Source organism: Bos indicus x Bos taurus, chromosome 13, assembly GCF_003369695.1.
Source record: "Bos indicus x Bos taurus breed Angus x Brahman F1 hybrid chromosome 13, Bos_hybrid_MaternalHap_v2.0, whole genome shotgun sequence".
NCBI classification, from domain to species: Eukaryota; Metazoa; Chordata; class Mammalia; order Artiodactyla; family Bovidae; genus Bos; species Bos indicus x Bos taurus.
Window position 1 is genome coordinate 9,955,333 of NC_040088.1, and position 26,368 is coordinate 9,981,700.

At 41.6% G+C, this 26,368-nt stretch overlaps 1 protein-coding gene and 1 long non-coding RNA gene across 2 annotated transcripts; both read right to left on the bottom strand.

Moving 5' to 3' along the window:
- Window positions 1-894: 894 nt before the first annotated feature.
- Window positions 895-8,810, bottom strand: LOC113902987. The gene is made up of 3 exons (XR_003513977.1): window positions 8,725-8,810; window positions 1,463-1,577; window positions 895-982 (listed from the first exon to the last, which is right to left on the bottom strand). It is a non-coding gene; the product is annotated as an uncharacterized LOC113902987 (long non-coding RNA).
- A 15,514-nt stretch (window positions 8,811-24,324) lies between these two features.
- Window positions 24,325-25,556, bottom strand: LOC113902869 (elafin-like). The gene is made up of 2 exons (XM_027558213.1): window positions 25,475-25,556; window positions 24,325-24,617 (listed from the first exon to the last, which is right to left on the bottom strand). The coding sequence occupies exons 1-2, from the start codon at window positions 25,554-25,556 to the stop codon at window positions 24,325-24,327; spliced, it is 375 nt and encodes a 124-aa protein (XP_027414014.1).
- Window positions 25,557-26,368: the final 812 nt, after the last annotated feature.

Here is a 26,368-nt window from a genome sequence, read left to right on the forward strand (position 1 = left end):
CTTCAACTATCTAGTCTTTCCTCCAGGTCCAGCCACTGCTCACTGCGGTGTCTCTTAAGCTGAGGGACACTGAGATAGAGAAGGCTCACCAGGGCTAGCTGGGGTCTCAACTCTCGGATGGCTGTTCTCTGGGCTTTGGGAAAAAGCTCCATAGGACCAGGTTTCCTTTGGGTGTCCATTTCTTCCCCTCACCCTCCATTCTGGGACTTGGGGTCCTCATGAGGATATGCCAGGGAGGAGTGACTTTCAGGAGATGAGGACACATTGTCATCTTTGAGGAAACTTGGTGGAAGGACAAGGAGCTTTGAGACACATGCCAGGAGACCTGAGCTCCATCCTGGCTCTGGAGATTGCCCTGACAATTCCTCACCTCACTCTAGGTCTCAGTGTCCTGCTTTGGAAAACAGAGGTCTTCAGACTCCATGATTTCTGAGGCCCTGTTAGTTCTTAACCTCCTCTTATAGGACTGATGTGCTTTGTTGGGACAGGCAGGGAGGGAAGAGACCCCCCCACACCCAGGGCCCAGATTTCTGGTGCTCCTTACTTCATTGCATGTTCTGTCCAAGTATCAATGCTTGAGACCAAGGTCATGTTACAACACTCCTTCCACAAACAGCCCTGATTTCTCAGTCCTGGGGCAGAATGCACATGGAGTCTAGTGGGCAATTTCCTACTTCTCTGGATACACTCAAAACCTTCTGTCCAGGTGGAAGAGTGGGCCCCAGCTCTGCATGCTGCCCCTTGTCAAGACCCAGGCTGCCTCCAACATCTTCTCCTCAATCCAAGCCAGCCCCACCCAGGCCACTCATCCACTCACCTGTTACGACAGCTGCCTGTGCCACCAGAGTCCCAAGGACGAGAAGGCCCACCACCTGGACCAAGAAGCTTGTAGTGTTCATGTTGTCAGGAAGGCATATAGCTGAGAGCTGAAGCTAAGCCTAGTTTTATGCAGCTCCAGGTTGGCCTGGTGCCAAGGGTGGGTCTGTGGTTTCACAAAGGATAAGACTTACTTTTTCTTAGTTCTACCAGGAAATATCCACCCCTATCCTGAGAGGGACCTTGGGCCCTCCCCCAGGGATTATCCACAGGGAGAAATGGCGGTTGTTACATCATTTCTAATAGCACCAAGAGCTATCTCACATTCTCACAAAGAAGTAGGGCTGGCTGGTCTGTAGGCACCATCATGACCAAATTCTTTATACTTAAAAGAGTATGAAGGCCAAAGGAGAGAGAGGAATCACCCACAGTCATTCAACAAATCAGTGGTAGGGCCGGTGTACTGTTTTCATAGCCAAGGTGTTTCCCCCGCTATTCCCTGGCTCCTGCAAGCCCCAGCCAGACCTACCCTAACAATTTATTCTTCCCAGCATCATACTAGGCTTTTCTTTCATTCTCCCCCTGATCCCAAGAAAACATCTCAAAGGCAAATTTGCCCTGAACGTTTAATGACTAATCATTATACTTTGCTATTTCACAGGCAGTCCCTGAAGTGGACCAAGAAAGTAATAGGGAAGGTGGCATTCGACATCTGGAGTGGTGTGACGCTCTTGAAATCTCAGTAAGAGGAGAGGGAACACCTGTAAAATAAAAGGAAGAAAGTAGAAATCATCTGTAAGGTGGATATCTACAGTGCATACATCCAACATGGCTTCTGCCTTTTTAGAACAGGCCCCCTGTTTCTTCCGAAGAACTCCTGGTTCTTTGCACCATCAACTTAGGATTCTAATGGGAATTTTTGATCATGAAAGCCTGACACCCAGTCACAGATGAGGGTGTGTGTGTGTGTGTGTATGCGTGCGTGTGGTCTATTGACATCCTTCATTTAAATGGACACTAAGGGGAAGTCCCTCCTTCTGGTAAAGGTAGGAGAGATGAGCCTGGAAACTCCTGAAGCTATGGTTTCAGTCTGGGAGAAGGGAACTTTTTTGAGAAAAATAAATCTAATTCAATTAGAAAAGCAGAGAAATGATGGTAAGAGAGGCTTCAGAAGGGACCAGTCAGCCCTTCATTTCCCTTTATCTTGAGAGCAGTTCTTCCCACACCTTTGCCATAGTTCGGTTATGACCCAATAAACTGCCTGAGCTAGTCTGAGTATGTATTTGTCATTATTGTCCAAGTTCAGAGTAAAAAAAATGAATACCCAGAAGTTAGGTATTGTCAGGGACAGAACCTGAAGTGTGGAAATAACAGTTGAGTTCTGGAGAAGGAAATGGCAACCCACTCCAATACTCTTGCCTGGAGAATCCCATGGAGGGAGGAGCCTGGTAGGCTGCAGTCCATGGGGTCGCAAAGAGTCGGACACAACTGAGCGACTTCACTTCACTTCACTTCTGCCTCCACACGCTTGCAGATAACAAGGCCCATAAGCAAGATAACCACAGCTGATTAAATTAGCAGGCTGTCCATCCTCAGCCTTGCCAACAGCCATGTTAGGGCCCAGCAGGAAGTGCTAGGTTAAGCGAAACCAATCATTGTTACTCTCCAAAATATGAGTGGAAAAGTACTGGGAAAATAAAGCAGTTAGCAGTAGGAAATGAGGTTCAGAGAGCACAGAAAACAAAGGTATTATGTACCTTCATGACCATGAAGAAGAAAGGAACCTAAATGCATGAGCAAGCCAAAAGTATCAATAAAGGAAACTATACAAAAAAGATACACAAAGCAAAGGAAAAGAATACCCCTGGAGGTAAAGTCAACACAAGTGGACCCAGAGAGAGACAGGTATGTGAGAAATGGCTGAATGTATTTGCAGAGAAGTCTATATCTGAGGGAAAACAATGATATACTCTCCAGGTTCCTTTGCAGACAGGTATAGCAATGTAACAAAGTTCTGGTTAATTAAATATAATGAGAAAGTCCCAAAAGTCTTTTATGAGGGAGCTACACTCTTCTGCCTTTTCTCCATCCTGCTGCCTACAATATAGTAGTGATAGCAGGAGCTATGGCAACAGTTTTGAACTATAAGCTTAAGAGTCCACACACAGCGGACAGAAGCATCTTGGGGACCTAATGATTTCTGGACTTACCTGCCTGAGAAAAATATAAGAATAAACATTTATCTTGTCAAAAACAAAAAACAAAAAAACAAAAAACAGTTGAGTTCTGAGTGAGACAGGGAGGAAAGCAAACTAAATATTTTATAGTCAAACAGTTTAAATCTCCATCCTTTGTTTCTTGGGACTCAGACCTCATCGTGTCCACCAGTGCTGCTGAAACATTAAGGAGCTATAACAAATACAAGATGTTGGAGTTGGCAGGCTACTTAAAAAAAGAAAAAGCTCCTCACAAAATAAATTATGCAAACAAAAACGTGTGTAGAACTGATACTCCTTAAAGAATTAAAACATTAAAATGGCAGCCTGCACTCACGTACCAAGAACAAAAAGAGAGTGTTTCTTGTATATATGCCGTATCAACATTTATTCCTCGCCAGTTTCTTACCTGTCCATCTTCCACACAGGTAATCACTTTCTTGGATTTTCTAATTTTCTGTTAACTCAAGCATCTGGCTCATTTCTCACTGGGTTGTCTACCTTTTCCTCATTGTTTTGTAGAGAGAAGAAACTGTCACACGTTACTAGTAAGACTGTATATTCATGCAACCTGTTTGAAAATACATTTGGCATAGCTAGTAAAATTAAACATGAGCAAAATCTTTTCGATTTTTACCAATCTGATGAGTGAGAAGTGATGCACTGCTGAAGGTTTTAGTTAGCATCTTTCTCAGTTCAGTTTAGTTCAGTCACTCAGTCATGTCCTACTCTTGGCAACCCCATGGCCTGCAGCATGCCAGGCTTCCCTGTCCTTCACCAACTCCCGGAGCTTGCTCAAACTCATGTCCATTGAGTCAGTGATGCCATCCAACCATCTCATCGTCCATTATCTCCTTCTCCTCCTGTCTTCATTCTTTCCCAGAATTAGGGTCTTTTCCAATGAGTCAGTTCTTTGCATCAGGTGGCCAAAGTATTGGAGATTCAGCTTCAGCATCAATCTTTACAATGAATATTCAGGACTGATTTCCTTTCAGATTGACTAGTTTGATCTCCTTGCAGTCTAAGGAGTCTTCTCCAAGAGTCTTCTCCAGCACCACAGTTCAAAAGCATCAATTCTTCAGGGCTCAGCTTTCTTTATAGTCCAGCTCGCATATCCATACATGACTACTGGAAAAACCATAGCTTTGACTAGACAGACTTTTGTCAGCAAAGGAATGTCTCTGCTTTTTAGTACGCTGTCTAGGTTGGTCAAAGCTTTTCTTCCCAGGAGCAAGTGTCTTTTAATTTCATGGCTGCAGTCACCATCTGAAGTGATTTTAGAGCTCAAGAAAATAAAGGAGTACATCAAGGCTGTATATTGTCACCCTGATTATTTAACTTATATGCAGAGCACATCATGTGAAATGCTGGGCTGGATGAAGCACAAGCTGGAATCAAGATTGCCAGGAGAAATATCAACAACCTCACACACGTAGATGACACCTCCCTTATGGCAGAAAGTAAAGAGGAACTAAAGAGCCTCTTGATGAAAGTGAAAGAGGAGAGTGAAAAAGCTGGCTTAAAACTCAAGAGTTAAGAAACTAAGATTATGGCATCCGGTCCCATCACTTCATGGCAAGTAGACGGGGAAACAATGGAAAGAGTGAGAGACTTTAGCATTTCTCCATCATGAATTATTTCAAGCATTTTTCATATCTTAAAAGCTACTTATATTTCTTTATCTGAAAACATTATTTCTTTTGCTCATTTTCCTATGTATTCACTAGCTTTTTTCTTGTCATTTTCTAGCACTCCTTACGTATTATAGAGAAAGGTTTTATCTGTGATATGGTTTGTAAGTAAAAATTTTAACTCATTCTTAGACCTGCTCAAAATAGCTCAGGGTGGCACTCTTTTCTCCTCTTCTCTAGATAATGCCTGCTGTTGTTCGATTTTTTTCTGCTCTGGACTTACGCATTTCTGCTTCATGATATCCTTAAATTGGTGAAATTGTTTCATTAATGTTTTCAATTCACGTGACAAAAAAAAACTAAATACTACAAAAGGATCATAGAAAAAGTAACTTTCTAAACTGTAAGTGACACAAGATAAAGTAGAAAACCATTGCAAAGATGGAAACAATAGTCAACAGTATTTGACCAAAAAAAAGCTCCAGGATCAGACCTCTTCGTAAGCATATTCTACAAGGCAAACAAGGAACAATAATTCTAATATGACATAAATAGAAAATAAGAAACAATTCCCAGCATGTCATATGAAGTAAACATAATCTTGATACCAGAGCTTAATAAGGACTCATGTCAATTATATGTCAATAAAGCTGTTTAAAAATAAAATTATCAACAAGGATTCTATGAAAAAGGAAGATTTTAAGTAAATCTTATTCATAGAACATAGATTCATGAACACAAAAATCAACTATGTTCATAAAATTTCAAACAGATCTACAGATAATTGTTAGAATCAATGAGAATTTATCACAATAGATGCATACAAAGGAAATACACAAAACTCAATGGTACTACATAAATCAACAACACAAATCAGCAAATGAAATTTCAATAATTTTTTAGTTCAGTTCAGTTCAGTCCCTCAGTCGTGTCCAACTCTTTGCAACCCCATGAATTGCAGCACGCCAGGCCTCCCTGTCCATCACCAACTCCTGGAGTTCACCCAAACTCATGTGCATCGAGTCGGTGATGCCATCCAGCCATCTCATCCTCTGTCATCCCCTTCTCCTCCTGCCCCCAATCCCTCCCAGCATCAGGGTCTTTTCCAATGAGTCAACTCTTCGCATGAGATGGCCAAAGTATTGGAGTTTCAGCCTCAGCATCAGTCCTTCCAACGAACACTCAGGACTGAGACCAGGATGTTAGGATGGACTGGTTGGATCTCCTTGCAGTCCAAGGGACTCTCAAGAGTCTTCTCCAACACCACAGTTCAAAAGCATCAATTCTTCAGTGCTCAGCCTTCTTCACAGTCCAGCTCTCACATCTATACATGACCACTGGAAAAACCATAGCCTTGACTAGATGGACCTTTGTTGGCAAAGTAATATCTCTGCTTTTTAATATGCTATCAATAATTTGTATAATCATATAAAACATGAAGAGCTTATAAATACACATAATAGGTTTTGTGCAGAAACACTAAAAAGAAAATTATAAAACTTTAGTGACAGACATTTTTTAATACCCCCAAATCAAATGTATATGATGTTCATGGATTGGAAGACTCAATATGATAACTATGCCAATTCTCTTCAAATTGATTTTCAGTCTCAATGCAATCAAACCCCCAGAAAAGTTTTTGCAAAAGTAAACCAAGAGAAACTTGGCAATGCAATTCTGAAACACATACAAAAATGCAAAAGGCACAATAGCCAAAATACTCTTGAAGAAGAATAATTTAATAAGACTTGATGTAGGAGATATCAAGTGTTATTTTAAAGCTGTAATAATTATGATAAAGTGGTATTACAACAACCATAGACAGATATGCAAATGAAAAAAAATAGAGAGTCACCAGAGAGATGACTTGCACATAATGAGAGTATGTTTCTAACTTGGTTATAGTAAACAAATATTGCTACTGTCATATTAAGAAGGCTGCACATCATAATATTAATATACATTCCCTAAGTGGTTGAAGATCCAACCAGCCCATTCTAAAGGAGATCAGTCCTCGGTGTCCATTGGAAGGAATGATCCTAAAGCTGAAACTCCAGTTACTTTGGCCACCTCATGCGAAGAGTTGACTCATTGGAAAAGACTCTGATTCTGGGAGGGATTGAGGGCAGGAGGAAAAGTGGATGACAGAGGATGAGATGGCTGGATGGCATCACCAACTTGATGGACATGAGTTTGAGTGAACTCCGGGAGATGGTGTTGGACAGGGAGGCCTGGCGTGCTAGGATTCATGGGGTCACAAAGAGTCGGATACGACTGAGCGACTGAACTGAACTGAACTGAAGTGGTTGAAGGAGGATACAGGTTAAGAAAGCAGGATAGAAGGAAGGAGAAGAAAAATAAATAAATAAATGTTGCTTTACCAAAAACTCATCATGTAGGTGGAATCCTGTTACATTTATAAATATATTACCAAAAAATGAATATCACTAGATCTCTGTTTACTGACTTCCAGTGATGTCCATGCAATCTTACCAACAGAACAAAAGTTGGAGAGTACTATATGGGTTTTGATAATATTCCAGTTGAACATAGAACTCCTGTATATGAAAATACTTATGTGTGAAAAAGCAAGTGTTTGAAGGAATAGCCACTGCTGTGAATACTGGTTAAATGATGATGATGGGACGGGAAAGAGGACAAGCAGAGTAGCTCTGCCTTTATCCATATCAGTTTCTAATTTTTTTCTTGTTACAGCTGTCGATAAAAGCTCAGTTAACAATTAAGAAGAAAGGGAATTTTATTTGAACCAGACTGAGGATTATAACCCGGAAGAGAGACTCTCAGAAAGTTCTGAGAAACTGTTCCGCCAGGTGCAAGTTGAAGGCACAGGCATACACGTTTTTGAGACAAAGGATCACACATCAAAATGACATGGTGATATTTTATACAAAGTTCACCAAGGACGCATCGTGCCGGTAAGCAGGCATAAAGAGAGCAGGAAGTCCGTGATCCCCCACAGAGTGCGGGAAGAATGCTATCCTTTTAAGAAATTATATTGCTAATGTCAGAAGAAAGGAGGAAATGTTATCTTTAAGGTCAAGCAGACACTCCTGTCTTCGAGGAAGTTTGGTTAATATGTAATGCAAGCTCACACTACACATTAGGGAGGGAGGGGGGAGGCCCAAATGGATGCAGAGAGAATTTTGTGTTTAATTTTTCCTTATCCTGCCTGGAAATAAGAATTTTATTTCATCACAGCAAAAATCACTACTCTTATGATCCAAACATATCAAATAAAGAATATTAAAATTCATAATTTGTTGTTGTTGTTAGTTGCTAAGTCGTGTCCAACTCTTTTGCAACCTCATGGACTGTAGCCCCCCAGGCTCCTCTGTCCATGGGATTTCTCAGGCAAGAATACTGGGGAGGGTTGCCATTTCCTTCTCCAGGGGATCTTCCTGACCCAGGGATCAAACTCACATCTCCTGAATTGGCAGGCAGATTCTTTACTACTGAGCCACCAAAATTCATTATAGGTTATAATAAAGCACTCAAGTAATCACGTGAGTGGAGAAAACAGGGTAATTGAGAGTTGCATCTAAAGAAATGATTATATACACATATAATCATTATAAGTGTTACAAAGGGATGTGTAAAATATGTCATAATGTAAAAGTAAAACAGTGCATGAATCAGAGGCAGTCAAAAGAAATCACCTAGGTAGTTCAAGCAGAAAAAGAATTTCAGCTATTGTATGAGCACATCTCATTGTAAGAACCCGAATCACCCGTGAAATCCTGGATATGAAAGAGTCTGGGAAAAGATAGGCATTTGATTTACAACCCCTGCAAGAAGGCAGTCTGGGAGCAGCTGAAATGCATGTAGATGGAGACTCTGCACAGGACCTGCCATACCCCAACTCCCTCCCATACTTACACTTCCAATTAGAAAATATTCATCTCTCAGAAAGCAAAGTGCCCACCTTGAGTGGGAGCTGAAGTGAGTGGGTCTGAGAATAAGCAAGGCAGGACACAAGAGCTGGGAGATATGAATAAAATAAATAGAGAAGAATACAGGGTATTTATGAAAGCGGTTGTTACCTTGCAATGCTGGAGTAATATCTCATAGTGACCAGGCTGATGGTGGGAGCCCTCCTCTTTCAACAAGTGCCTAGGAAAGAGAAGTCCACCTATGTATTAGGAAAACTGCAACAGAGGAGGGAGCCCTTGAGCTAAATTAAGAAACCTATTACTTCCAACCCTTCCCACTCAAATAAGATACTCCTTTCAAAAGATAGTCCCTGACTCTGATTTTAAAATCAGAAAGTAATTTGGAAATCATATAAGCTGTATAAAGAGACTCCTTTTTAAAAAAACAGAAATGAGAAGCAAACCTTGAAAGCATTTGAAAGAGGAGTTTTAAAATCCCCAGTAAAGTGTCACCACAAAGCTGAGAAAAAATTATAATCTAAAATAGATTTTTAAACTAGTGAAGCAAATTAAAGGTATGAGGAGAAGTGAAAGTCGCTCAGCCATGTCCAACTCCGCTACCCCATGAATTTGTAACTGAACTGAGGCTTCTCTGTCCATGGACTTCTCCAGGCAAAAATACTGGAGTAGGTAGCCGTTCCCTTCTCCAGGGGATCCTCCCAACCGAGGGAATGAACCCAGGTCTCCCACACTAAAGGCAGATTTTTACTGTCTGAGCCACCAGGGAAGCCCAGAGGTATGAGGAACCATCATAAGACAGAAATATAGAAACCCAAAGAAGAGATAGCAAAGTAACAGGAAGATGTGAAATAGAATCTGATGGAGAGGAGAGAAATTGAAGAAAAGGAGAAAAATATTTCATAAATAAGGACTAAGTAAAGTAAGGAAGAAAAAGGAAAACATTTAAAAAAGCATATAACATAAAAATAAAAATAACAAAAGAAGTAGCTTAAAAACACAGAGTCTTAAATATTAAAAAGTCAGTGAAGATCCACCAGACACAAAAATCAAGTCCTATCAGGAAGAAAACCAAGTCAACAAAACAGAAGAATTATTTAAAACAATAATTGAGGAAAATATTTCTGAAATAAAAGATTTCAGTCTACAATTAAAAGCTCACATTATAGTAAACACAAGATGAATGCAAGTAAATATTGTGGTCTTTCAAGATAAAAATAGAAGCCTTCAGGAGGCCAACACTCCCCCTCCAACTAAAAAAGAAACAAAACCTTAAAAAACCAGGTTGTAAGATAGAAATACTCAATGCCAGAAAATAGTGAAGCAAAACTTAGATACTCTATGGAAGAAAATATGCACTGAGGATTTTTGTACAACTAATTTGTCCTTGACCTAAATATATTTCTAAATGTGCAAGAACTCAAGAAATATTGTTTCTTTTCATTTTTTTTTTGAACTGAACTGAGGTTCTTTATTTATTTATTTATTATTTTATTTTTAAACTTTACAATATTGTATTAGTTTTGCCAAACATCGAAATGAATCCGCCACAGGTATACCTGGGCTCCCCATCCTGAACCCTCCTCCCTCCTCTCTCCCCATACCCTCCCTCTGTGTCGTCCCAGTGCACCAGCCCCAAGCATCCAGTATCGTGCATCGAACCTGGACTGGCGACTTGTTTCATACATGATATTATACATGTTTCAATACCATTCTCCCAAATCTCCCCACCCTCTCCCTCTCCCACAGAGTCCATAAGACTGATCTATACATCAGTGTCTCTTTTGCTGTCTCGTACACAGGGTTATTGTTACCATCTTTCTAAATTCCATATATATGTGTTAGTATACTGTATTGGTGTTTTTCTTTCTGGCTTACTTCACTCTGTATAATAGGTTCCAGTTTCATCCACCTCATTAGAACTGATTCAAATGTATTCTTTTTAATGGCTGAGTAATACTCCATTGTGTATGTGTACCACAGCTTTCTTATCCATTCATCTGCTGATGGGCGTCTAGGTTGCTTCCATGTCCTGGCTATTATAAACAGTGCTGCGATGAACCTTGGGGTACACGTGTCTCTTTCCCTTCTGGTTTCCTCAGTGTGTATGCCCAGCAGTGGGATTGCTGGATCATAAGGCAGTTCTATTTCCAGTTTTTTAAGGAATCTCCACACTGTTCTCCATAGTGGCTGTACTAGTTTGCATTCCCACCAACAGTGTAAGAGGGTTCCCTTTTCTCCACACCCTTTCCAGCATTTATGGCTTGTAGACTTTTGGATTGCAGCCATTCTGACTGGCGTGAAATGGTACCTCATAGTGGTTTTGATTTGCATTTCTCTGATAATGAGTGATGTTGAGCATCTTTTTATGCGTTTGTTAGCCATCTGTATGTCTTCTTTGGAGAAATGTCTATTTAGTTCTTTGGCCCATTTTTTGATTGGGTCATTTATTTTTCTGGAATTGAGCTGGAGGAGTTGCTTGTATATTTTTGAGATTAGTTCTTTGTCAGTTGCTTCATTTGCTATTATTTTCTCCCATTCTGAAGGCTGCCTTTTCACCTTGCTAATAGTTTCCTTTGTTGTGCAGAAGCTTTTAAGTTTAATTAGGTCCCATTTGTTTATTTTTGCTTTTATTTCCAATATTCTGGGAGGTGGGTCATAGAGGATCCTGCTGTGATGTATGTCAGAGAGTGTTTTGCCTATGTTCTCCTCTAGGAGTTTTATAGTTTCTGGTCTTACGTTGAGATCTTTAATCCATTTTGAGTTTATTTTTGTGTATGGTGTTAGAAAATGTTCTAGTTTCATTCTTTTACAAGAGGTTGACCAGTTTTCCCAGCACCACTTGTTAAAGAGATTGTCTTTAATCCATTGTATATTCTTGCCTCCTTTGTCAAAGATAAGGTGTCCATATGTGCGTGGATTTATCTCTGGGCTTTCTATTTTGTTCCATTGATCAATATTTCTGTCTTTGTGCCAGTACCATACTGTCTTGATAACTGTGGCTTTGTAATAGAGCCTGAAGTCAGGTAGGTTGATTTCTCCAGTTCCATTCTTCTTTCTCAAGATAGCTTTGGCTATTCGAGGTTTTTTGTATTTCCATACAAATTGTGAAATTATTTGTTCTAGCTCTGTGAAGAATACCGTTGGTAACTTGATGGGGATTGCATTGAATCTATAAATTGCTTTGGGTAGTATACTCATTTTCACTATATTGATTCTTCCAATCCATGAACATGGTATATTTCTCCATCTATTAGTGTCCTCTTTGATTTCTTTCACCAGTGTTTTATAGTTTTCTATATATAGGTCTTTAGTTTCTTTAGGTAGATATATTCCTAAGTATTTTATTCTTTCCGTTGCAATGGTGAATGGAATTGTTTCCTTAATTTCTCTTTCAGTTTTCTCATTATTAGTGTATAGGAATGCAAGGGATTTCTGTGTGTTGATTTTATATCCTGCAACTTTACTATAATCATTGATTAGTTCTAGTAATTTTCTGGTGGAGTCTTTAGGGTTTTCTATGTAGAGGATCATGTCACCTGCAAATAGTGAGAGTTTTACTTCTTCTTTTCCAATTTGGACTCCTTTTATTTCTTTTTCTGCTCTGATTGCTGTGGCCAAAACTTCCAAAACTATGTTGAATAGTAATGGTGAAAGTGGGCACCCTTGTCTTGTTCCTGACTTTAGAGGAAATGCTTTCAATTTTTCACCATTGAGGATAATGTTTGCTGTGGGTTTGTCATATATAGCTTTTATTATGTTGAGGTATATTCCTTCTATTCCTGCTTTCTGGATAGTTCTTATCATAAATGGATGTTGAATTTTGTCAAAGGCTTTCTCTGCATCTATTGAAATAATCATATGGTTTTTATTTTTTAATTTGTTAATGTGGTGTATTACATTGATTGATTTGCGGATATTGAAGAATCCTTGCACCCCTGGGATAAAGCCCACTTGGTCATGGTGTATGATCTTTTTAATGTGTTGTTGGATTCTGATTGCTAGAATTTTGTTAAGGATTTTTGCATCTATGTTCATCAGTGATATTGGCCTGTAGTTTTCTTTTTTTGTGGGATCTTTGTCAGGTTTTGGTATTAGGGTGATGGTGGCCTCATAGAATGAATTTGGAAGTTTACCTTCCTCTGCAATTTTCTGGAAGAGTTTGAGGAGGATAGGTGTTAGCTGTTCTCTAAATTTTTGGTAGAATTCAGCTGTGAAGCCATCTGGACCTGGGCTTTTGTTTGCTGGAAGATTTTTGATTACAGTTTCAATTTCTGTGCTTGTGATGGGTCTGTTAAGATTTTCTATTTCTTCATGGTCGAGTTTTGGAAAGTTGTACTTTTCTAAGAATTTGTCCATTTCTTCCACGTTGTCCATTTTATTGGCATATAATTGTTGATAGTAGTCTCTTATGATCCTTTGTATTTCTGTGTTGTCTGTTGTGATCTCTCCATTTTCATTTCTAATTTTATTGATTTGATTTTTCTCCCTTTGTTTCTTGATGAGTCCGGCTAATGGTTTGTCGATTTTATTTATCCTTTCAAAGAACCAGCTTATGGCTTTGTTGATTTTTGCTATAGTCTCTTTTGTTTCTTTTGCATTTATTTCTGCCCTAATTTTTAAGATTTCTTTCCTTCTACTAACCCTGGGGTTCTTCATTTCTTCCTTTTCTAGTTGCTTTAGGTGTAGGGTTAGGTTATTTATTTGACTTTTTTCTTGTTTCTTGAGGTATGCCTGTATTGCTATGAACTTTCCCCTTAGGACTGCTTTTAAAGTGTCCCATAGGTTTTGGGTTGTTGTGTTTTCATTTTCATTCGTTTCTATGCAAATTTTGATTTCTTTTTTTATTTCTTCTGTGATTTGTTGGTTATTCAGCAGCGTGTTGTTCAGCCTCCATATGTTGGAATTTTTAATAGCTTTTCTCCTGTAATTGAGATCTAATCTTACTGCATTGTGGTCAGAAAAGATGCTTGGAATGATTTCTATTTTTTTGAATTTACCAAGGCTAGATTTATGGCCTAGGATGTGATCTATCATGGAGAAGGTTCCATGTGCACTTGAGGAAAAGGTGAAATTCATTGTTTTGGGATGAAATGTCCTATAGATATCAATTAGGTCTAACTGGTCTATTGTATCATTTAAAGTTTGTGTTTCCTTGTTAATTTTCTGTTTAGTTGATCTATCCATAGGTGTGAGTGGGGTATTAAAGTCTCCCACTATTATTGTGTTATTGTTAATTTCTCCTTTCATATTTGTTAGCATTTATCTTACATATTGCGGCACTCTTGTGTTGGGTGCATATATATTTATAATTGTTATATCTTCTTCTTGGATTGATCCTTTGATCATTATGTAGTGACCATCTTTGTCTCTTTTCACAGCCTTTGTTTTAAAGTCTATATTATCTGATATAAGTATTGCTACTCCTGCTTTCTTTTGGTCCCTATTTGCATGGAAAATGTTTTTTCAGCCCTTCACTTTCAGTCTGTATGTGTCCCCTGTTTTGAGGTGGGTCTCTTGTAGACAACATATGTAGGGGTCTTGTTTTTGTATCCATTCAGCCAGTCTTTGTCTTTTGGTTGGGGCATTCAACCCATTTACGTTTAAGGTAATTACTGATAAGTATGATCCCGTTGCCATTTACTTTATTGTTTTGGGTTCGACTTTATACACCGTTTTTGTGTTTCCTGTCTAGAGAATATCCTGTAGTATTTGTTGGAGAGCTGGTTTGATGGTGCTGAATTCTCTCAGCTTTTGCTTGTCTGAAAAGCTTTTGATTTCTCCTTCATCTTTGAATGAGATCCTTGCTGGGTACAATAATCTGGGCTGTAGGTTATTTTCTTTCATCACTTTAAGTATGTCTTGCCATTCCCTCCTGGCTTGAAGAATTTTTATTGAAAGATCAGCTGTTATCCTTATGGGAATTCCCTTGTGTGTTATTTGTTGTTTTTCCCTTGCTGCTTTTAATATTTGTTCTTTGTGTTTGATCTTTGTTAATTTGATTAATATGTGTCTTGGGGTGTTTCACCTTGGATTTATCCTGTTTGGGACTCTCTGGGTTTCTTGGACTTGGGTGATTATTTCCTTCCCCATTTTAGGGAAGTTTTCAACAATTATCTCTTCAAGTATTTTCTCATGGTCTTTCTTTTTGTCTTCTTCTTCTGGGACCCCTATGATTCGAATGTTGTAGCATTTAATATTGTCCTGGAGGTCTCTGAGATTGTCCTCATTTCTTTTAATTCGTTTTTCTTTTATCCTCTCTGATTCATTTATTTCTACCATTCTATCTTCTAATTCACTAATCCTATCTTCTGCCTCTGTTATTCTACTATTTGTTGCTTCCAGAGTGTTTTTAATTTCATTTATTGCATTATTCATTATATATTGACTCTCTTTTATTTCTTCTAGGTCCTTGTTAAACCTTTCTTGCATCTTCTCAATCTTTGTCTCCAGGCTATTTATCTGTGATTCCATTTTGATTTCAAGATTTTGGATCAATTTCACTATCATTATTCAGAATTCTTTATCATGTAGATTCCCTATCTCTTCCTCATTTGTTTGGTTTGGTGGGCATTTATCCTGTTCCTTTATCTGCTGGGTATTCCTCTTTCTCTTCATCTTGTTTAAATTGCTGAGTTTGGGGTGTCCTTTCTGTATTCTGGCAGTTTGTGGAGTTCTCTTTATTGTGGCGTTTCCTCGCTCTGTGTGGGTTTGTACAGGTGGCTTGTCAAAGTTTCTTGGTTAGGGAGGCTTGTGTCGGTGTTCTGGTGGGTGGAGCTCTATTTCTTCTCTCTCTTTTCGAAGACTTGGGTTGCTTTTCTGGGTGCCTGATGTCCTCTGCCGGCATTCAGAAGTTGTTTTGTGGAATTTACTCGGCGTTTAAATGTTCTTTTGATGAATTTGTGGGGGAGAAAGTGTTCTCCCCGTCCTACTCCTCCGCCATCTTAGCTCCTCCCTGCGAAATATTGTTTCTGATAACTTTCCTGGGGAGTTTCCAAGAGACAAGATTTATTCAATCAAGAAACATTTGCAGGAATTAGCAACATGATTATAATTGAGTACTGAACATTTTCATTGTGGAATTAAGTCTGATGAAGGAGTAATAAATAGTATGTAAATGTGACCTATTGTGATAAAGTACAAATACCAAAACTTCTGTCAGATAGGAGGATGAGGGAGAGAGGTAGCTCAAAGAGTAAGTCCACTGACTGCTTTATATATAATAGCTTCAAGTCAAAGGATATTTAAAACACATAAGGTTCAACAAAATTAAAAACTTGTGCATCAAAGGATCCTAGCAGGATAGTGAGAAGATCCTGCTGAGAAGAAGAAACAAACCAGGTCTCTGATAAGGGTCTATGACCCAGACTATACAAAGATCTCTCACAACTCCACATTAAAAAGATGAACAACCCAATTTAAAAATGGGCAAAGAACTTAGACATTTCTCTGAAGATACACAAGTGGCCAGTGAGCACCAGGAAAAGATGCTCAACATCACTAGTCATTGCTGCTGCTAAGTCACTTCAGTCGTATCCAACTCTTTGCAACTCCACGGACTGTAGCCTGCCAGGCTCCTCCATCCATGGAATTTTCCAGGCAAGAATACTGGAGTGGTTTGTCATTTCCTTCTCCAGTCATTAGTCATTAGGCAGATGCAAATCAAAATCACAGGATACCACTTCATCCCCAATAGTATGACTATAAGAAAAAAAAAATTAATGGAAAATGACAAGCATCGACCAGGAGGTGAAGAAATTGGAACCCTTGTACATTGCTGGGGAGAAGGTAAAATGGTGCAAACTCTGTGGAAAACAGCCTGACGATGCCGGGAGCCAGCGAGAGGCACTCCACTCATGACAAAGGTCATGAGGAAGGAGGCTCGGCATACGCAAAGGCGGGATCGAGCCTCAGGAGTCCCCCTGGATATTCTCGAGCATCTGCCCCCAAAAGCCAGAGTCTGCCTACTTTATTGCTTTGTGCTCTCACCTCTGACTTTACTGGGGGCTGTCCCCCACCACCATCTCGCTCTCTCTGACAAAGAGTTAACTTACAGCTCCAGTTAATAAGTTCCTGGGCATTAGGAGTGTTTAAATCTAAACCCCTCAGATAGCTCTCTAACTCGCCTGACAAGTTTACCCGGACTCCTACAGCTATGCATGATTGTTTACAGTCTCTCAGCCTCGAGAGGCACGGGAAGCTTAAGATATTCAAATAGCTTAGAGCCTCTCAGAGAGTTAGAAACTGTCAGAATAAAACTAGTAAAAGATTTCATTGATGAGCCAATGCTTGCTGCCAAGTTTCCACATCCCCTGTATTGTATCCTTGAATGTGTATTAATTAATATAGTTGGTATGTAGAAAAAATAAGTAGTGGCCTTGGTGTTAGCAACTTTAGACCCTTAAGGTAATAAATTCTTTCCTTTGTTGTAAACCCACTAAACCTCTGCCCTATAGGAATGAAACTTTATCTAACACCTTCGGAAGATGGTGCCAAACCTTAAAATAATTACTCTTAGAGAAAATAAGTCTTACAGTTGACAAACCTTTGTCAAGAGTCATAAAATGTTAATAGGTCTTCTGGCCAGAAGATGATGTAAATCACCTAAACAATTTGTATACGATAAATTTGCAGGAAAGAAACCCTGGTTTTTGATAAGGATCAAAGACTGCTGACTTTGCATGATTTCACATCCCCTATTATCCTCTATGTGTAACTTAGGGTATAAAAGCCCCTGTTGAAAATAAAGCTACGGGCCTTGCTCACCAAAGCTTGGTCTCCCCATGTCATTCTTTCTTTTCACATTCCAGCTGAAGTTTCCATCTGGAGCGCGGATATCCTCTGCGACCATTTATTTGCCTGGGCTTCTAAGACCCACTTGAGAAGGTATCTAAGGTGGGGCACCTTCTGCTATTCGAGAGGGCGCCTGCAGCCTCCGTGGTCACAGCTAACCTGGTGTCACAGGTTATATTGATTTTCCGCGTAAACCAAGCTACTCAGCCTCTTTTCTCCACTGAATTTTCCTACTGAGCTATCGTCATTCTATTACTCTTTATATCTTTGATGAATATTTAAATTAATCACCGAGGCCGTCTCCCCTTCGAATACCCTGGATCAGCCGGGGCTGGTCTCCAGCATGACAGTTCCTCCGAAAGGTCAGCATAGAATTACCAGATGACTCAGCAATTCCACTCCCAGATGTATATGTAAAAGAACTGAAAACAGGAAGTTCTGGTCCATGACTGAGACACAGGAGGCTTCTCAACTCACCTCCACCCCTGGTCACACAAAGTTGACAGCTACAACACAAAGCCATTGAAGGAAATCCAGTAATGAGTTGAGCCAGTGCTACATATTGGGCAAGCAAGAAAATACTCACATTGGAGAGGGTCTTGGCACACCCTCAAGCCACGAAGAACAAAGAAAGTGGCTTGGACAATTAGAAGGGTTCGAGACACAACCAAGAGCTTGGGAGGATGGGACGACGAGGTTCCTCTCCTATATGTGGTCACGTGGTCAAAACTGGAAGACGTTGCTATTTTATCTAATGCCCAGCAGCCAGTACAGAATGTGGAGGAAAATGAAGTCTCCGCACTGGGTCTTGCACATTTTCCCCACATCTGCAGGTAGCTCCCTACTGGGCACACCCACTTTCCCTGCAGGCTCCAACCCAGACCAGCGACCCTCAGCTCTGCTAGCCCTGCCATCTCACCTCATTATGTCCCAGGAATATCAGAACGTGTTCTGCAACAGTTTACTGGGAGGTCCCTGCTCTTTAAGCATCTCTCCTGTTGGAGTCTGAGATTCAGCTCCACTGGCAGGCACTCCATCTGCCTGGATGACATAGTAACCTCCTTCCTGTGGTCTCTTTTGAGAAATAAATGATAAGGCAAAACACCCTGAGTCTCTGATATGTTAGAATAATTTAGTGGCACGAGTGTCCTCTCAGTTCAGTTCAGTTCAGTTGCTCATTCACGTCCGACTCTTTGCGACCCCATGGACTGCAGCACGCCAGGCCTCTCTGTCCATCACCAACTCCCAGAGTTTACCCAAACTCATGTCCATTAGTCAGTGATGCCATCCAACCATCTCATCCTCTGTCATCCCCTTCTCCTCCTGCCCTCAATCTTTCTCAGCATCAGGGTGTTTTCACATGAGTCAGTTCTTTGCATCAGGTGGCCAAACTATTGGAGTTTCAGCTTCAACATCAGTCCTTCCGATGAACACTCAGGACTGATTTCCTTTAGGATGGACTGGTTGGATCTCCTTGCAGTCCAAGGGACTCTCAAGAGTCTTCTCCAACATCACAGTTCAAAAGCATCAATTCTTCAGTGCTCAGCTTTCTTTACGGTCCGACTCTCACATTCATACATGTCAACTGGAAAACTAGCTTTGACTAGATGGACCTTTGTTGGCAAAGTAATGTCTTTGCTTTTTAATATCCTCTCTTGGTTGGTCATAACTTTCCTTCCAAGGAGTAAGCATCTTTTAATTTCATGGCTGCAGTCAACATCTGCAATGATTTTGGAGCCCCCAAAAATGAAGTCAGCCACTATTTCCACTTTTTCCCCATCTACTTCCCATGAAGTGATGGGACCGGATGCCATGATCTTCGTTTTCTGAATGTTGAGCTTTAAGCCAACTTTTTCACTCTCCTCTTTCACTTTCATCAAGGCACCCTTTAGTTCTTGTACACTTTCTGTCATAAGGGTGGTGTCATTTGCATACCTGAGGTTATTGATATTTCTTCCAGCAATCTTGATTCCAGCTTGTGCTTCATTCAGCCCAGCGTTTCTCATGATGGACTCTGCATAGAAGTTAAATAAGCAGGGTGAGCATATACAGCCTTGACGTACTCCTTTTCCTGTTTGGAACCAGTCTGTTGTTCCATGTCCAGTTCTAACTGTTGCTTCCTGACCTGCATACAGATTTCTCAAGAGGCAGGTCAGGTGGTCTGGTATTCCCATCTTTTGAAGAATTTTCCACAGTTTATTGTGATCCACACAAATCAAGGCTTTGGCATAGTCAATAAAGCAGAAATAGATGTTTTTCTGGAACTCTTTTGCTTTTTCCATGATCCAGCGGATGTTGGTAATTTGATCTCTGGTTCCTCTGCCTTTTCTAAAACCAGCTTGAACTCCTGGAAGTTCACCGTTCACATATTGCTGAAGCCTGGCTTGGAGAATTTTGAGCATTACTTTACTAGCATTGAGATGAGTGCAATTGTGCGGTAGTTTGAGCATTCTTTGGCATTGCCTTTCTTTGGGACTGGAATGAAAACTGACCTTTTCCAGTCCTGTGGCCACTGCTGAGTTTTCCAAATTTGCTGGCATATTGAGTGTAGCACTTTCACAGCATCATCTTTCAGGATTTGAAATAGCTCAACTGGAATTCCATCACCTCCACTAGCTTTGTTCGTAGTGATGTTTTCTAAGGCCCACTTGACTTCACATTCCAGGATGTCTGGCTCTAGGTCAGTGATCACACCATCGTGATTATCTGGGTCCTGAAGATCTTTTTTTACAGTTCTTCTGTGTATTCTTGCCACCTCTTCTTAATATCTTCTGCTTCTGTTAGGTCACTACCATATCTGTCCTGTATCAAGCCCATTTTTGCATGAAATGTTCCCTTGGTATCTCTAATTTTCCTGAAGAGATCTCTACTACTACTACTACTACTAAGTCACTTCAGTCATGTCCAACTCTGTGGGACCCCATAGACGGCAGCCCACCAGGCTTCCCCATCCCTGGGATTCTCCAGGCAACAACACTGGAGTGGGTTGCCATTTCCTTCTCCAATGCATGAAAGTGAAAAGTGAAAGTGAAGTTGCTCAGTCGTATCCGACTCTTAGCGACCTCACGGACTGCAGCCCACCAGGCTCCTCCGTCCATGGGATTTTCCAGGCAAAATTACTGGAATGGGGTGCCATTGCCTTCTCTGGAAGAGATCTCCAGTCTTTCCCATTCTGTTGTTTTCCTCTATTTCTTTGCCTTGATCTCTGAGGAAGGCTTTCTTATCTCTTCTTGCTATTCTTCGGAACTCTGCATTCAGATGCTTATATCTTTCCTTTTCTCCTTTGCTTTTTGCTTCTCTTCTTTTCACAGCTATTTGAAAGGCCTCCCCAGACAGCCATTTTGCTTTTTTGCATTTATTTCCCATGGGGATGGTCTTGATCCGTGTCTCCTGTACAATGTCATGAGCCTCATTCCATAGTTCATCAGGCACTCTATCAGATGTAGGCCCTTAAATCTATTTCTCACTTCCACTGTATAATCATAAGGGATTTGATTTAGGTCATACCTGAATGGTTAGTGGTTTTCCCTACTTTCTTCAATGTAAGTCTGAATTTGGTAATAAGGAGTTCATGATCTGAGCCACAGTCAGCTCCTGGTCTTGTTTTTGTTGACTGTACAGAGCTTGTCCATCTTTGGCAGCAAAGAATATAATCAATTTCATTTTGGTGTTGACCATCTGGTGATGTCCATGTGTAGAGTCTTCTCTTGTGTTGTCGAAAGAGGGTGTTTGCTATGACCAGTGCATTTTCTTGGCAAAACTCTATTAGTCTTTGCCCCACTTCATTCCGTATTCCAAGGCCAAATTTGCCTGTTACTCCAGGTGTTTCTTGACTTCTTACTTTTGCATGCCAGTCCCCTATAATGAAAAGGACATCTTTTTTGGGTGTTAGTTCTAAAAGGTCTTGTAGGTCTTCATAGAACCATTCAACTTCAGCTTCTTCAGCATTACTGGTTGGTGCATAGACTTGGATTACTGTGATATTGAATGGTTTGCCTTGGAAACGAACAGAGATCATTGTGCTGTTTTTGAGATTGCATCCAAGTACTGCATTTCAGACTCTTTTGTTGACCATGATGGCTACTCCATTTCTTCTGAGGGATTCCTGTCCGCAGTAGTAGATGTAATGATCATCTGAATTAAATTCACCCATTCCAGTCCATTTGAGTTCGCTGATTCCTAGAATGTCAACATTCACTCTTGCCATCTCTTGTTTGACCACTTCCAATTTGCCTTGATTCATGGACCTGACATTCCAGGTTCCTATGCAATATTGCTCTTTACAGCATCAGACCTTGCTTCTATCACCAGTCACAGCCACAGCTGTGTATTGTTTTTGCTTTGGCTCCATCCCTTCATTCTTTCTGGAGTTATTTCTCCACTGATCTCCAGTAGCATATTGGGCACCTACTGACCTGGAGAGTTCCTCTTTCAGTATCCTATAATTTTGCCTTTTCATACAGTTCATGGGGTTCTCAAGGCAAGAATACTGAAGTGGTTTGCCATTCCCTTCTCCAGTGGACCACATTCTGTCAGATCTTTCCACCATAACCCGCCCAGTGGAGTACTATTCAGCCATAAAAAAGAATGAAATAATGCCATCTGTAGCAACATGGGTGAACATAGAGATTATCACACTCAATGAAGAGAGTCAGAAAGAGAAAGACAAAATACTGTATGATATCACTTATAGGTGGAATCTAAAATGTGACAAAAATGACCTTGTCTGTGAAACAGAAACAGACTCACAGACATAGAGAACAGACTTAGGGTTACAAGGGGGTGGGGGTGGGGAGGGATGGATTGGGAGTTTGGGATTAGTAGGTGCAAACTATAATATATAGAATGAATAAACAACAAGGCCCTCCTGTATAGCACAGGGCACTATATGCAGTATCCTGTGGTAAATCGTAGTGGAAAAGCATATGAAAAAGAGTCTGTGTGGATATGGAAAACTGAATCTCTTTGCTGCACAAAAGAAATGAACACAACATTGTAAATCAGTTATACTTCAATAAAAATTTTTTAAAAACTAGAACTTATCATCATTTACTAGCTCTGTGTCTTTGGGTGATTAATGACGCTTTGATGACTTCAATCTTTTTGGTTTTTTTGGCTGTGCCGTGTGCCTTTCAGGACCTCAGTTCCTTGATTGAGGATCAAAGCCACACCCTGCACTGGAAGCACAGAGTCTGACCCATTGGATTGTCAGGGAAGTCCCATGGTTTCAACCTTTTAACAAAATTAAAGAGGTGTATATGACCCATCTGAGGGAGTTCTAATGAGAAATAAGACAATACTTATGACATGTTTAGTGCAGGATCTGGAAGAGACAAAACACTAAGACAGAAACCATTCTTACCACCAGTGGTGTATTATATGTTTCTCAGGCCAGAAGTTTAGGCACTGCTCTTGTCTGTGCTCCAAGATGCGTGGTCCAGTCCATCCCCTGGAGAATCAGAGGGGAACCCTGGCTCCTGGGGGGGGTGTCTAAGGGACACTGGGCTCTCTGTTCTCTCACCCCCAACAAAGCCTCTGCTCCCCCCCTCTCCTCTAGCAGAGCCCAACATACACACACAAAGAAGAGATGTTTCAGCACCAGAATATCAGGGCTGAACTGACATTCATTACTATACTTCCAGAATAATTTCATCCAACTCCCCTCAAACTGAATAGACAAAACTGAGGCTCAGAGAGAGAAAGAGATTTATCTGCAGTCATCTAACAAGTTGGGAGGAGCCTAGAGCTAGAACTCAGGTCTCCTGACTCCCAAGTGGGGTGCCCATTGCATCCCAAAACTCCACCCACTTCTTCCTGGAGAACTCCATTGCACAAGGGCAGTGGGGCAGCTGAGCCAACAGCAAAGCCACGAGGTCATCCAATGTTACTGAACATACACCCTCCTGCTGTCTTCACTCCTCCAGTCTACTCTACCCTAACTTGTATGTCCCCAGAGAACTTTATTCAGCAATGACGCGGAAGGATAGATGTGTCTTGCCTCCTCACTCACATCTTGAAATAGAAAGCTGGGAGAGGACATTGCTTCACCCAAAGGAATTACATGTTACTGGAGGTCACCTCAGGCATGAACAGGTGAAATGCTTCATGAGCAGGGATTTCCTGGCATCTGTCTTTCTATCTTCTTGGAAGATACAGATTCATGGGAAACATTAGAGGAAGGGAAGGACGGAGTCAGAGGTTTAGCCAGGAGGGTTGGTTGGTCACACTGGCAGGGTTGAACATAGCCAGGTCAGAAGTGGAGGTCAGTGGGAAGTTTAGGGGTTTATTTCCCTGATCTGAGGCCAGAGGCCAGAGGCCAAATGTCTAGGTTTCCATTTCCTGGTGAAATGGAGGCTGTGGTTCTTGGGTTGATTTTTGGATTTCTACAGTGAACCCTAGGAATAGGCCTCTTGTTCCTGCCCCTGCTCTCCTTCACACCCCAAGAACATCTGCCATGGGTCCTGTTCCACTCTCCACGGGGGACAGGAAGTCCCAATCCCACACCCATCTCCCCGGAGTTCTAAGGGGACCAGAGGTCACAGGAACCAGAAACAAATGGAGTTGAAAGCAGTTTTTTATTGGAAAGTCCATGAGGGAGGCAGTCCATGCTCAAGCTTGGGCCTCCCGGATGAGAGGAAGAAGGGGCAGTGTGGGAGAGGGTCGTGCTACAGGCACCGGGGCCTGCATCCCTGGGGACTTCACAGGTGCACAAGCACAGACTCTACCTGGTAGAAGAAAAGAGAATCGGAAACGTGAGTCAGCAGGTGAGAGACTCAGAGGCAGTGGGAGGCAGGACCACGTCCACATGCCATCCTTCTCAGGACCCCAGTTGTAGCCCCTGAGACCCCTCAGTCTCTCCATCACCTCCTGTGTCCTCTCCCCACTAGCTTAGAATTGCCCTCCGCCAGTCGGCCTCTCTGCCCCTTCATGGGCCTCCTTTCCCTCCACCCATTTCTCACCTCACCGGGGATTCATACAGGTCTTCCCACAAAAGCCTTCACAGCACTTCTTGGCCCCTGGGCAGTGAGCATCTCTCCAACACTGGTTAGGGGGATTCCACAAGTTGCAGTGGATCCGAACCCTGGGGCATAAGCCACGCTTGAATGGAAGTCCGGCTCGGTCTTGTGCTACGACTACATCTTGTCCTTTGACTGGGTCTTGACCTTTCACTGGATCTTGTCCTTTGTCAGGAGATTGACCATTGACTGGACCCTTTCCGTTGAATACAACATTTCCTTGACCTTTCGGACTACCTGTTGAAAGGAATATCCCCACATTTAGACCAATGTGTCTGCTTCAACTATCTAGTCTTTCCTCCAGGTCCAGCCACTGCTCACTGCGGTGTCCCTTAAGCTGAGGGACACTGAGATAGAGAAGGCTCACCAGGGCTAGCTGGGGTCTGCACTCTCGGATGGCTGTTCCCTGGGCTTTGGGGAAAAGCTCCATAGGACCAGGTTTCCTTTGGGTGTCCATTTCTTCCCCTCACCCTCCATTCTGGGTCCTGGGGCCCTCATGAGGATATGCCAGGGAGGAGTGACTTTCAGGAGATGAGGACACATTGTCATCTTTGAGGAAACTTGGTGGAAGGACAAGGAGCTTTGAGACACATGCCAGGAGACCTGAGCTCCATCCTGGCTCTGGAGATTGTCCTGACAATTCCTCACCTCGCTCTAGGTCTCAGTGTCCTGCTTTGGAAAACAGAGGTCTTCAGACTCCATGATTTCTGAGGCCCTGTTAGTTCTTAACCTCCTCTTACAGGACTGATGTGTTTTGATGGGACAGGCAGGCAGGGAAGAGACCCCCACACTCACAGCCCAGATTGCTGGGGATCCTCAACTTCATTGCATGTTCTGTCCAAGTATCAATGCTTGAGACCAAGGTCATGTTACAACACTCCTTCCACAAACAGCCCTGGTTTCTCAGTCTTGGGGCAGAATGCACATGGAGTCTAGTGGGCAATTTCCTACTTCCCTGGATACACTCAAAACCTTCTGTCCAGGCGGAAGAGTGGGCCCCAGCTCTGCATGCTGCCCCTTGTCAAGACCCAGGCTGCCCCCAACATCTTCTCCTCAACCCAAGCCAGCCCCACCCAGGCCACTCATCCACTCACCTGTTACGACAGCTGCCTGTGCCACCAGAGTCCCAAGGACAAGAAGGCCCACCACCTGGACCAAGAAGCTTGTAGTCTTCATGTTGTCAGGAAGGCATATAGCTGAGAGCTGAAGCTAAGCCTAGTTTTATGCAGCTCCAGGTTGGCCTGGTGCCAAGGGTGGGTCTGTGGTATCAAAGCGATAAGACTTACTTTTTCTTAGTTCTGCCAGGAAATATCCTCCCCTATCATGAGAGGGACCTTGGGCCCTCCCCCAGGGATTATCCACAGGGAGAAATGGCGGTTGTTACATCATTTCTAATAGCTGCAAGAGTTATCTCACATTCTCACAAAGAAGTAAGGCTGGCTGGTCTGTAGGCACCATCATAACCAAATTCTTTATACTTAAAGAGTATGAAGCCCAAAGGAGAGAGAGGAATCACCCACATTCATTCAACAAGTCAGTGGTAGGGCCCGGGTCCTGTTTTCATAGTCACATAGTGGTGTGACGCTCTTGAAATCTCAGTAAGAAGAGAGGGAACACCTGTAAAATAAAAGGAAGAAAGTAGAAATCATCTATAAGGTGGATATCTACAGTGCATACATCCAACAAGACTTTCACCTTTTTAGAACAGGCCCCTGTTTCTTGGGAAGAACTCCTGGTTCTTTGTACCATCAACTTAGGAATCTAATGGGAATTTTTGATCATGAAAGCCTGACACCCAGTCACAGATCAGGGTGTGTGTGTGTGTGTGTGTGGTCTATTGACATCCTTCATTTAAATGGACACTAAGGGGAAGTCCCTCCTTTTGGTAAAGGTAGGAGAGATGAGCCTGGAAACTCCTGAAGCTATGCTTTCAGTCTGGGAGAAGGGAACATATTGAGAAAAATAAATCTAATTCAATTAGAAAAGCA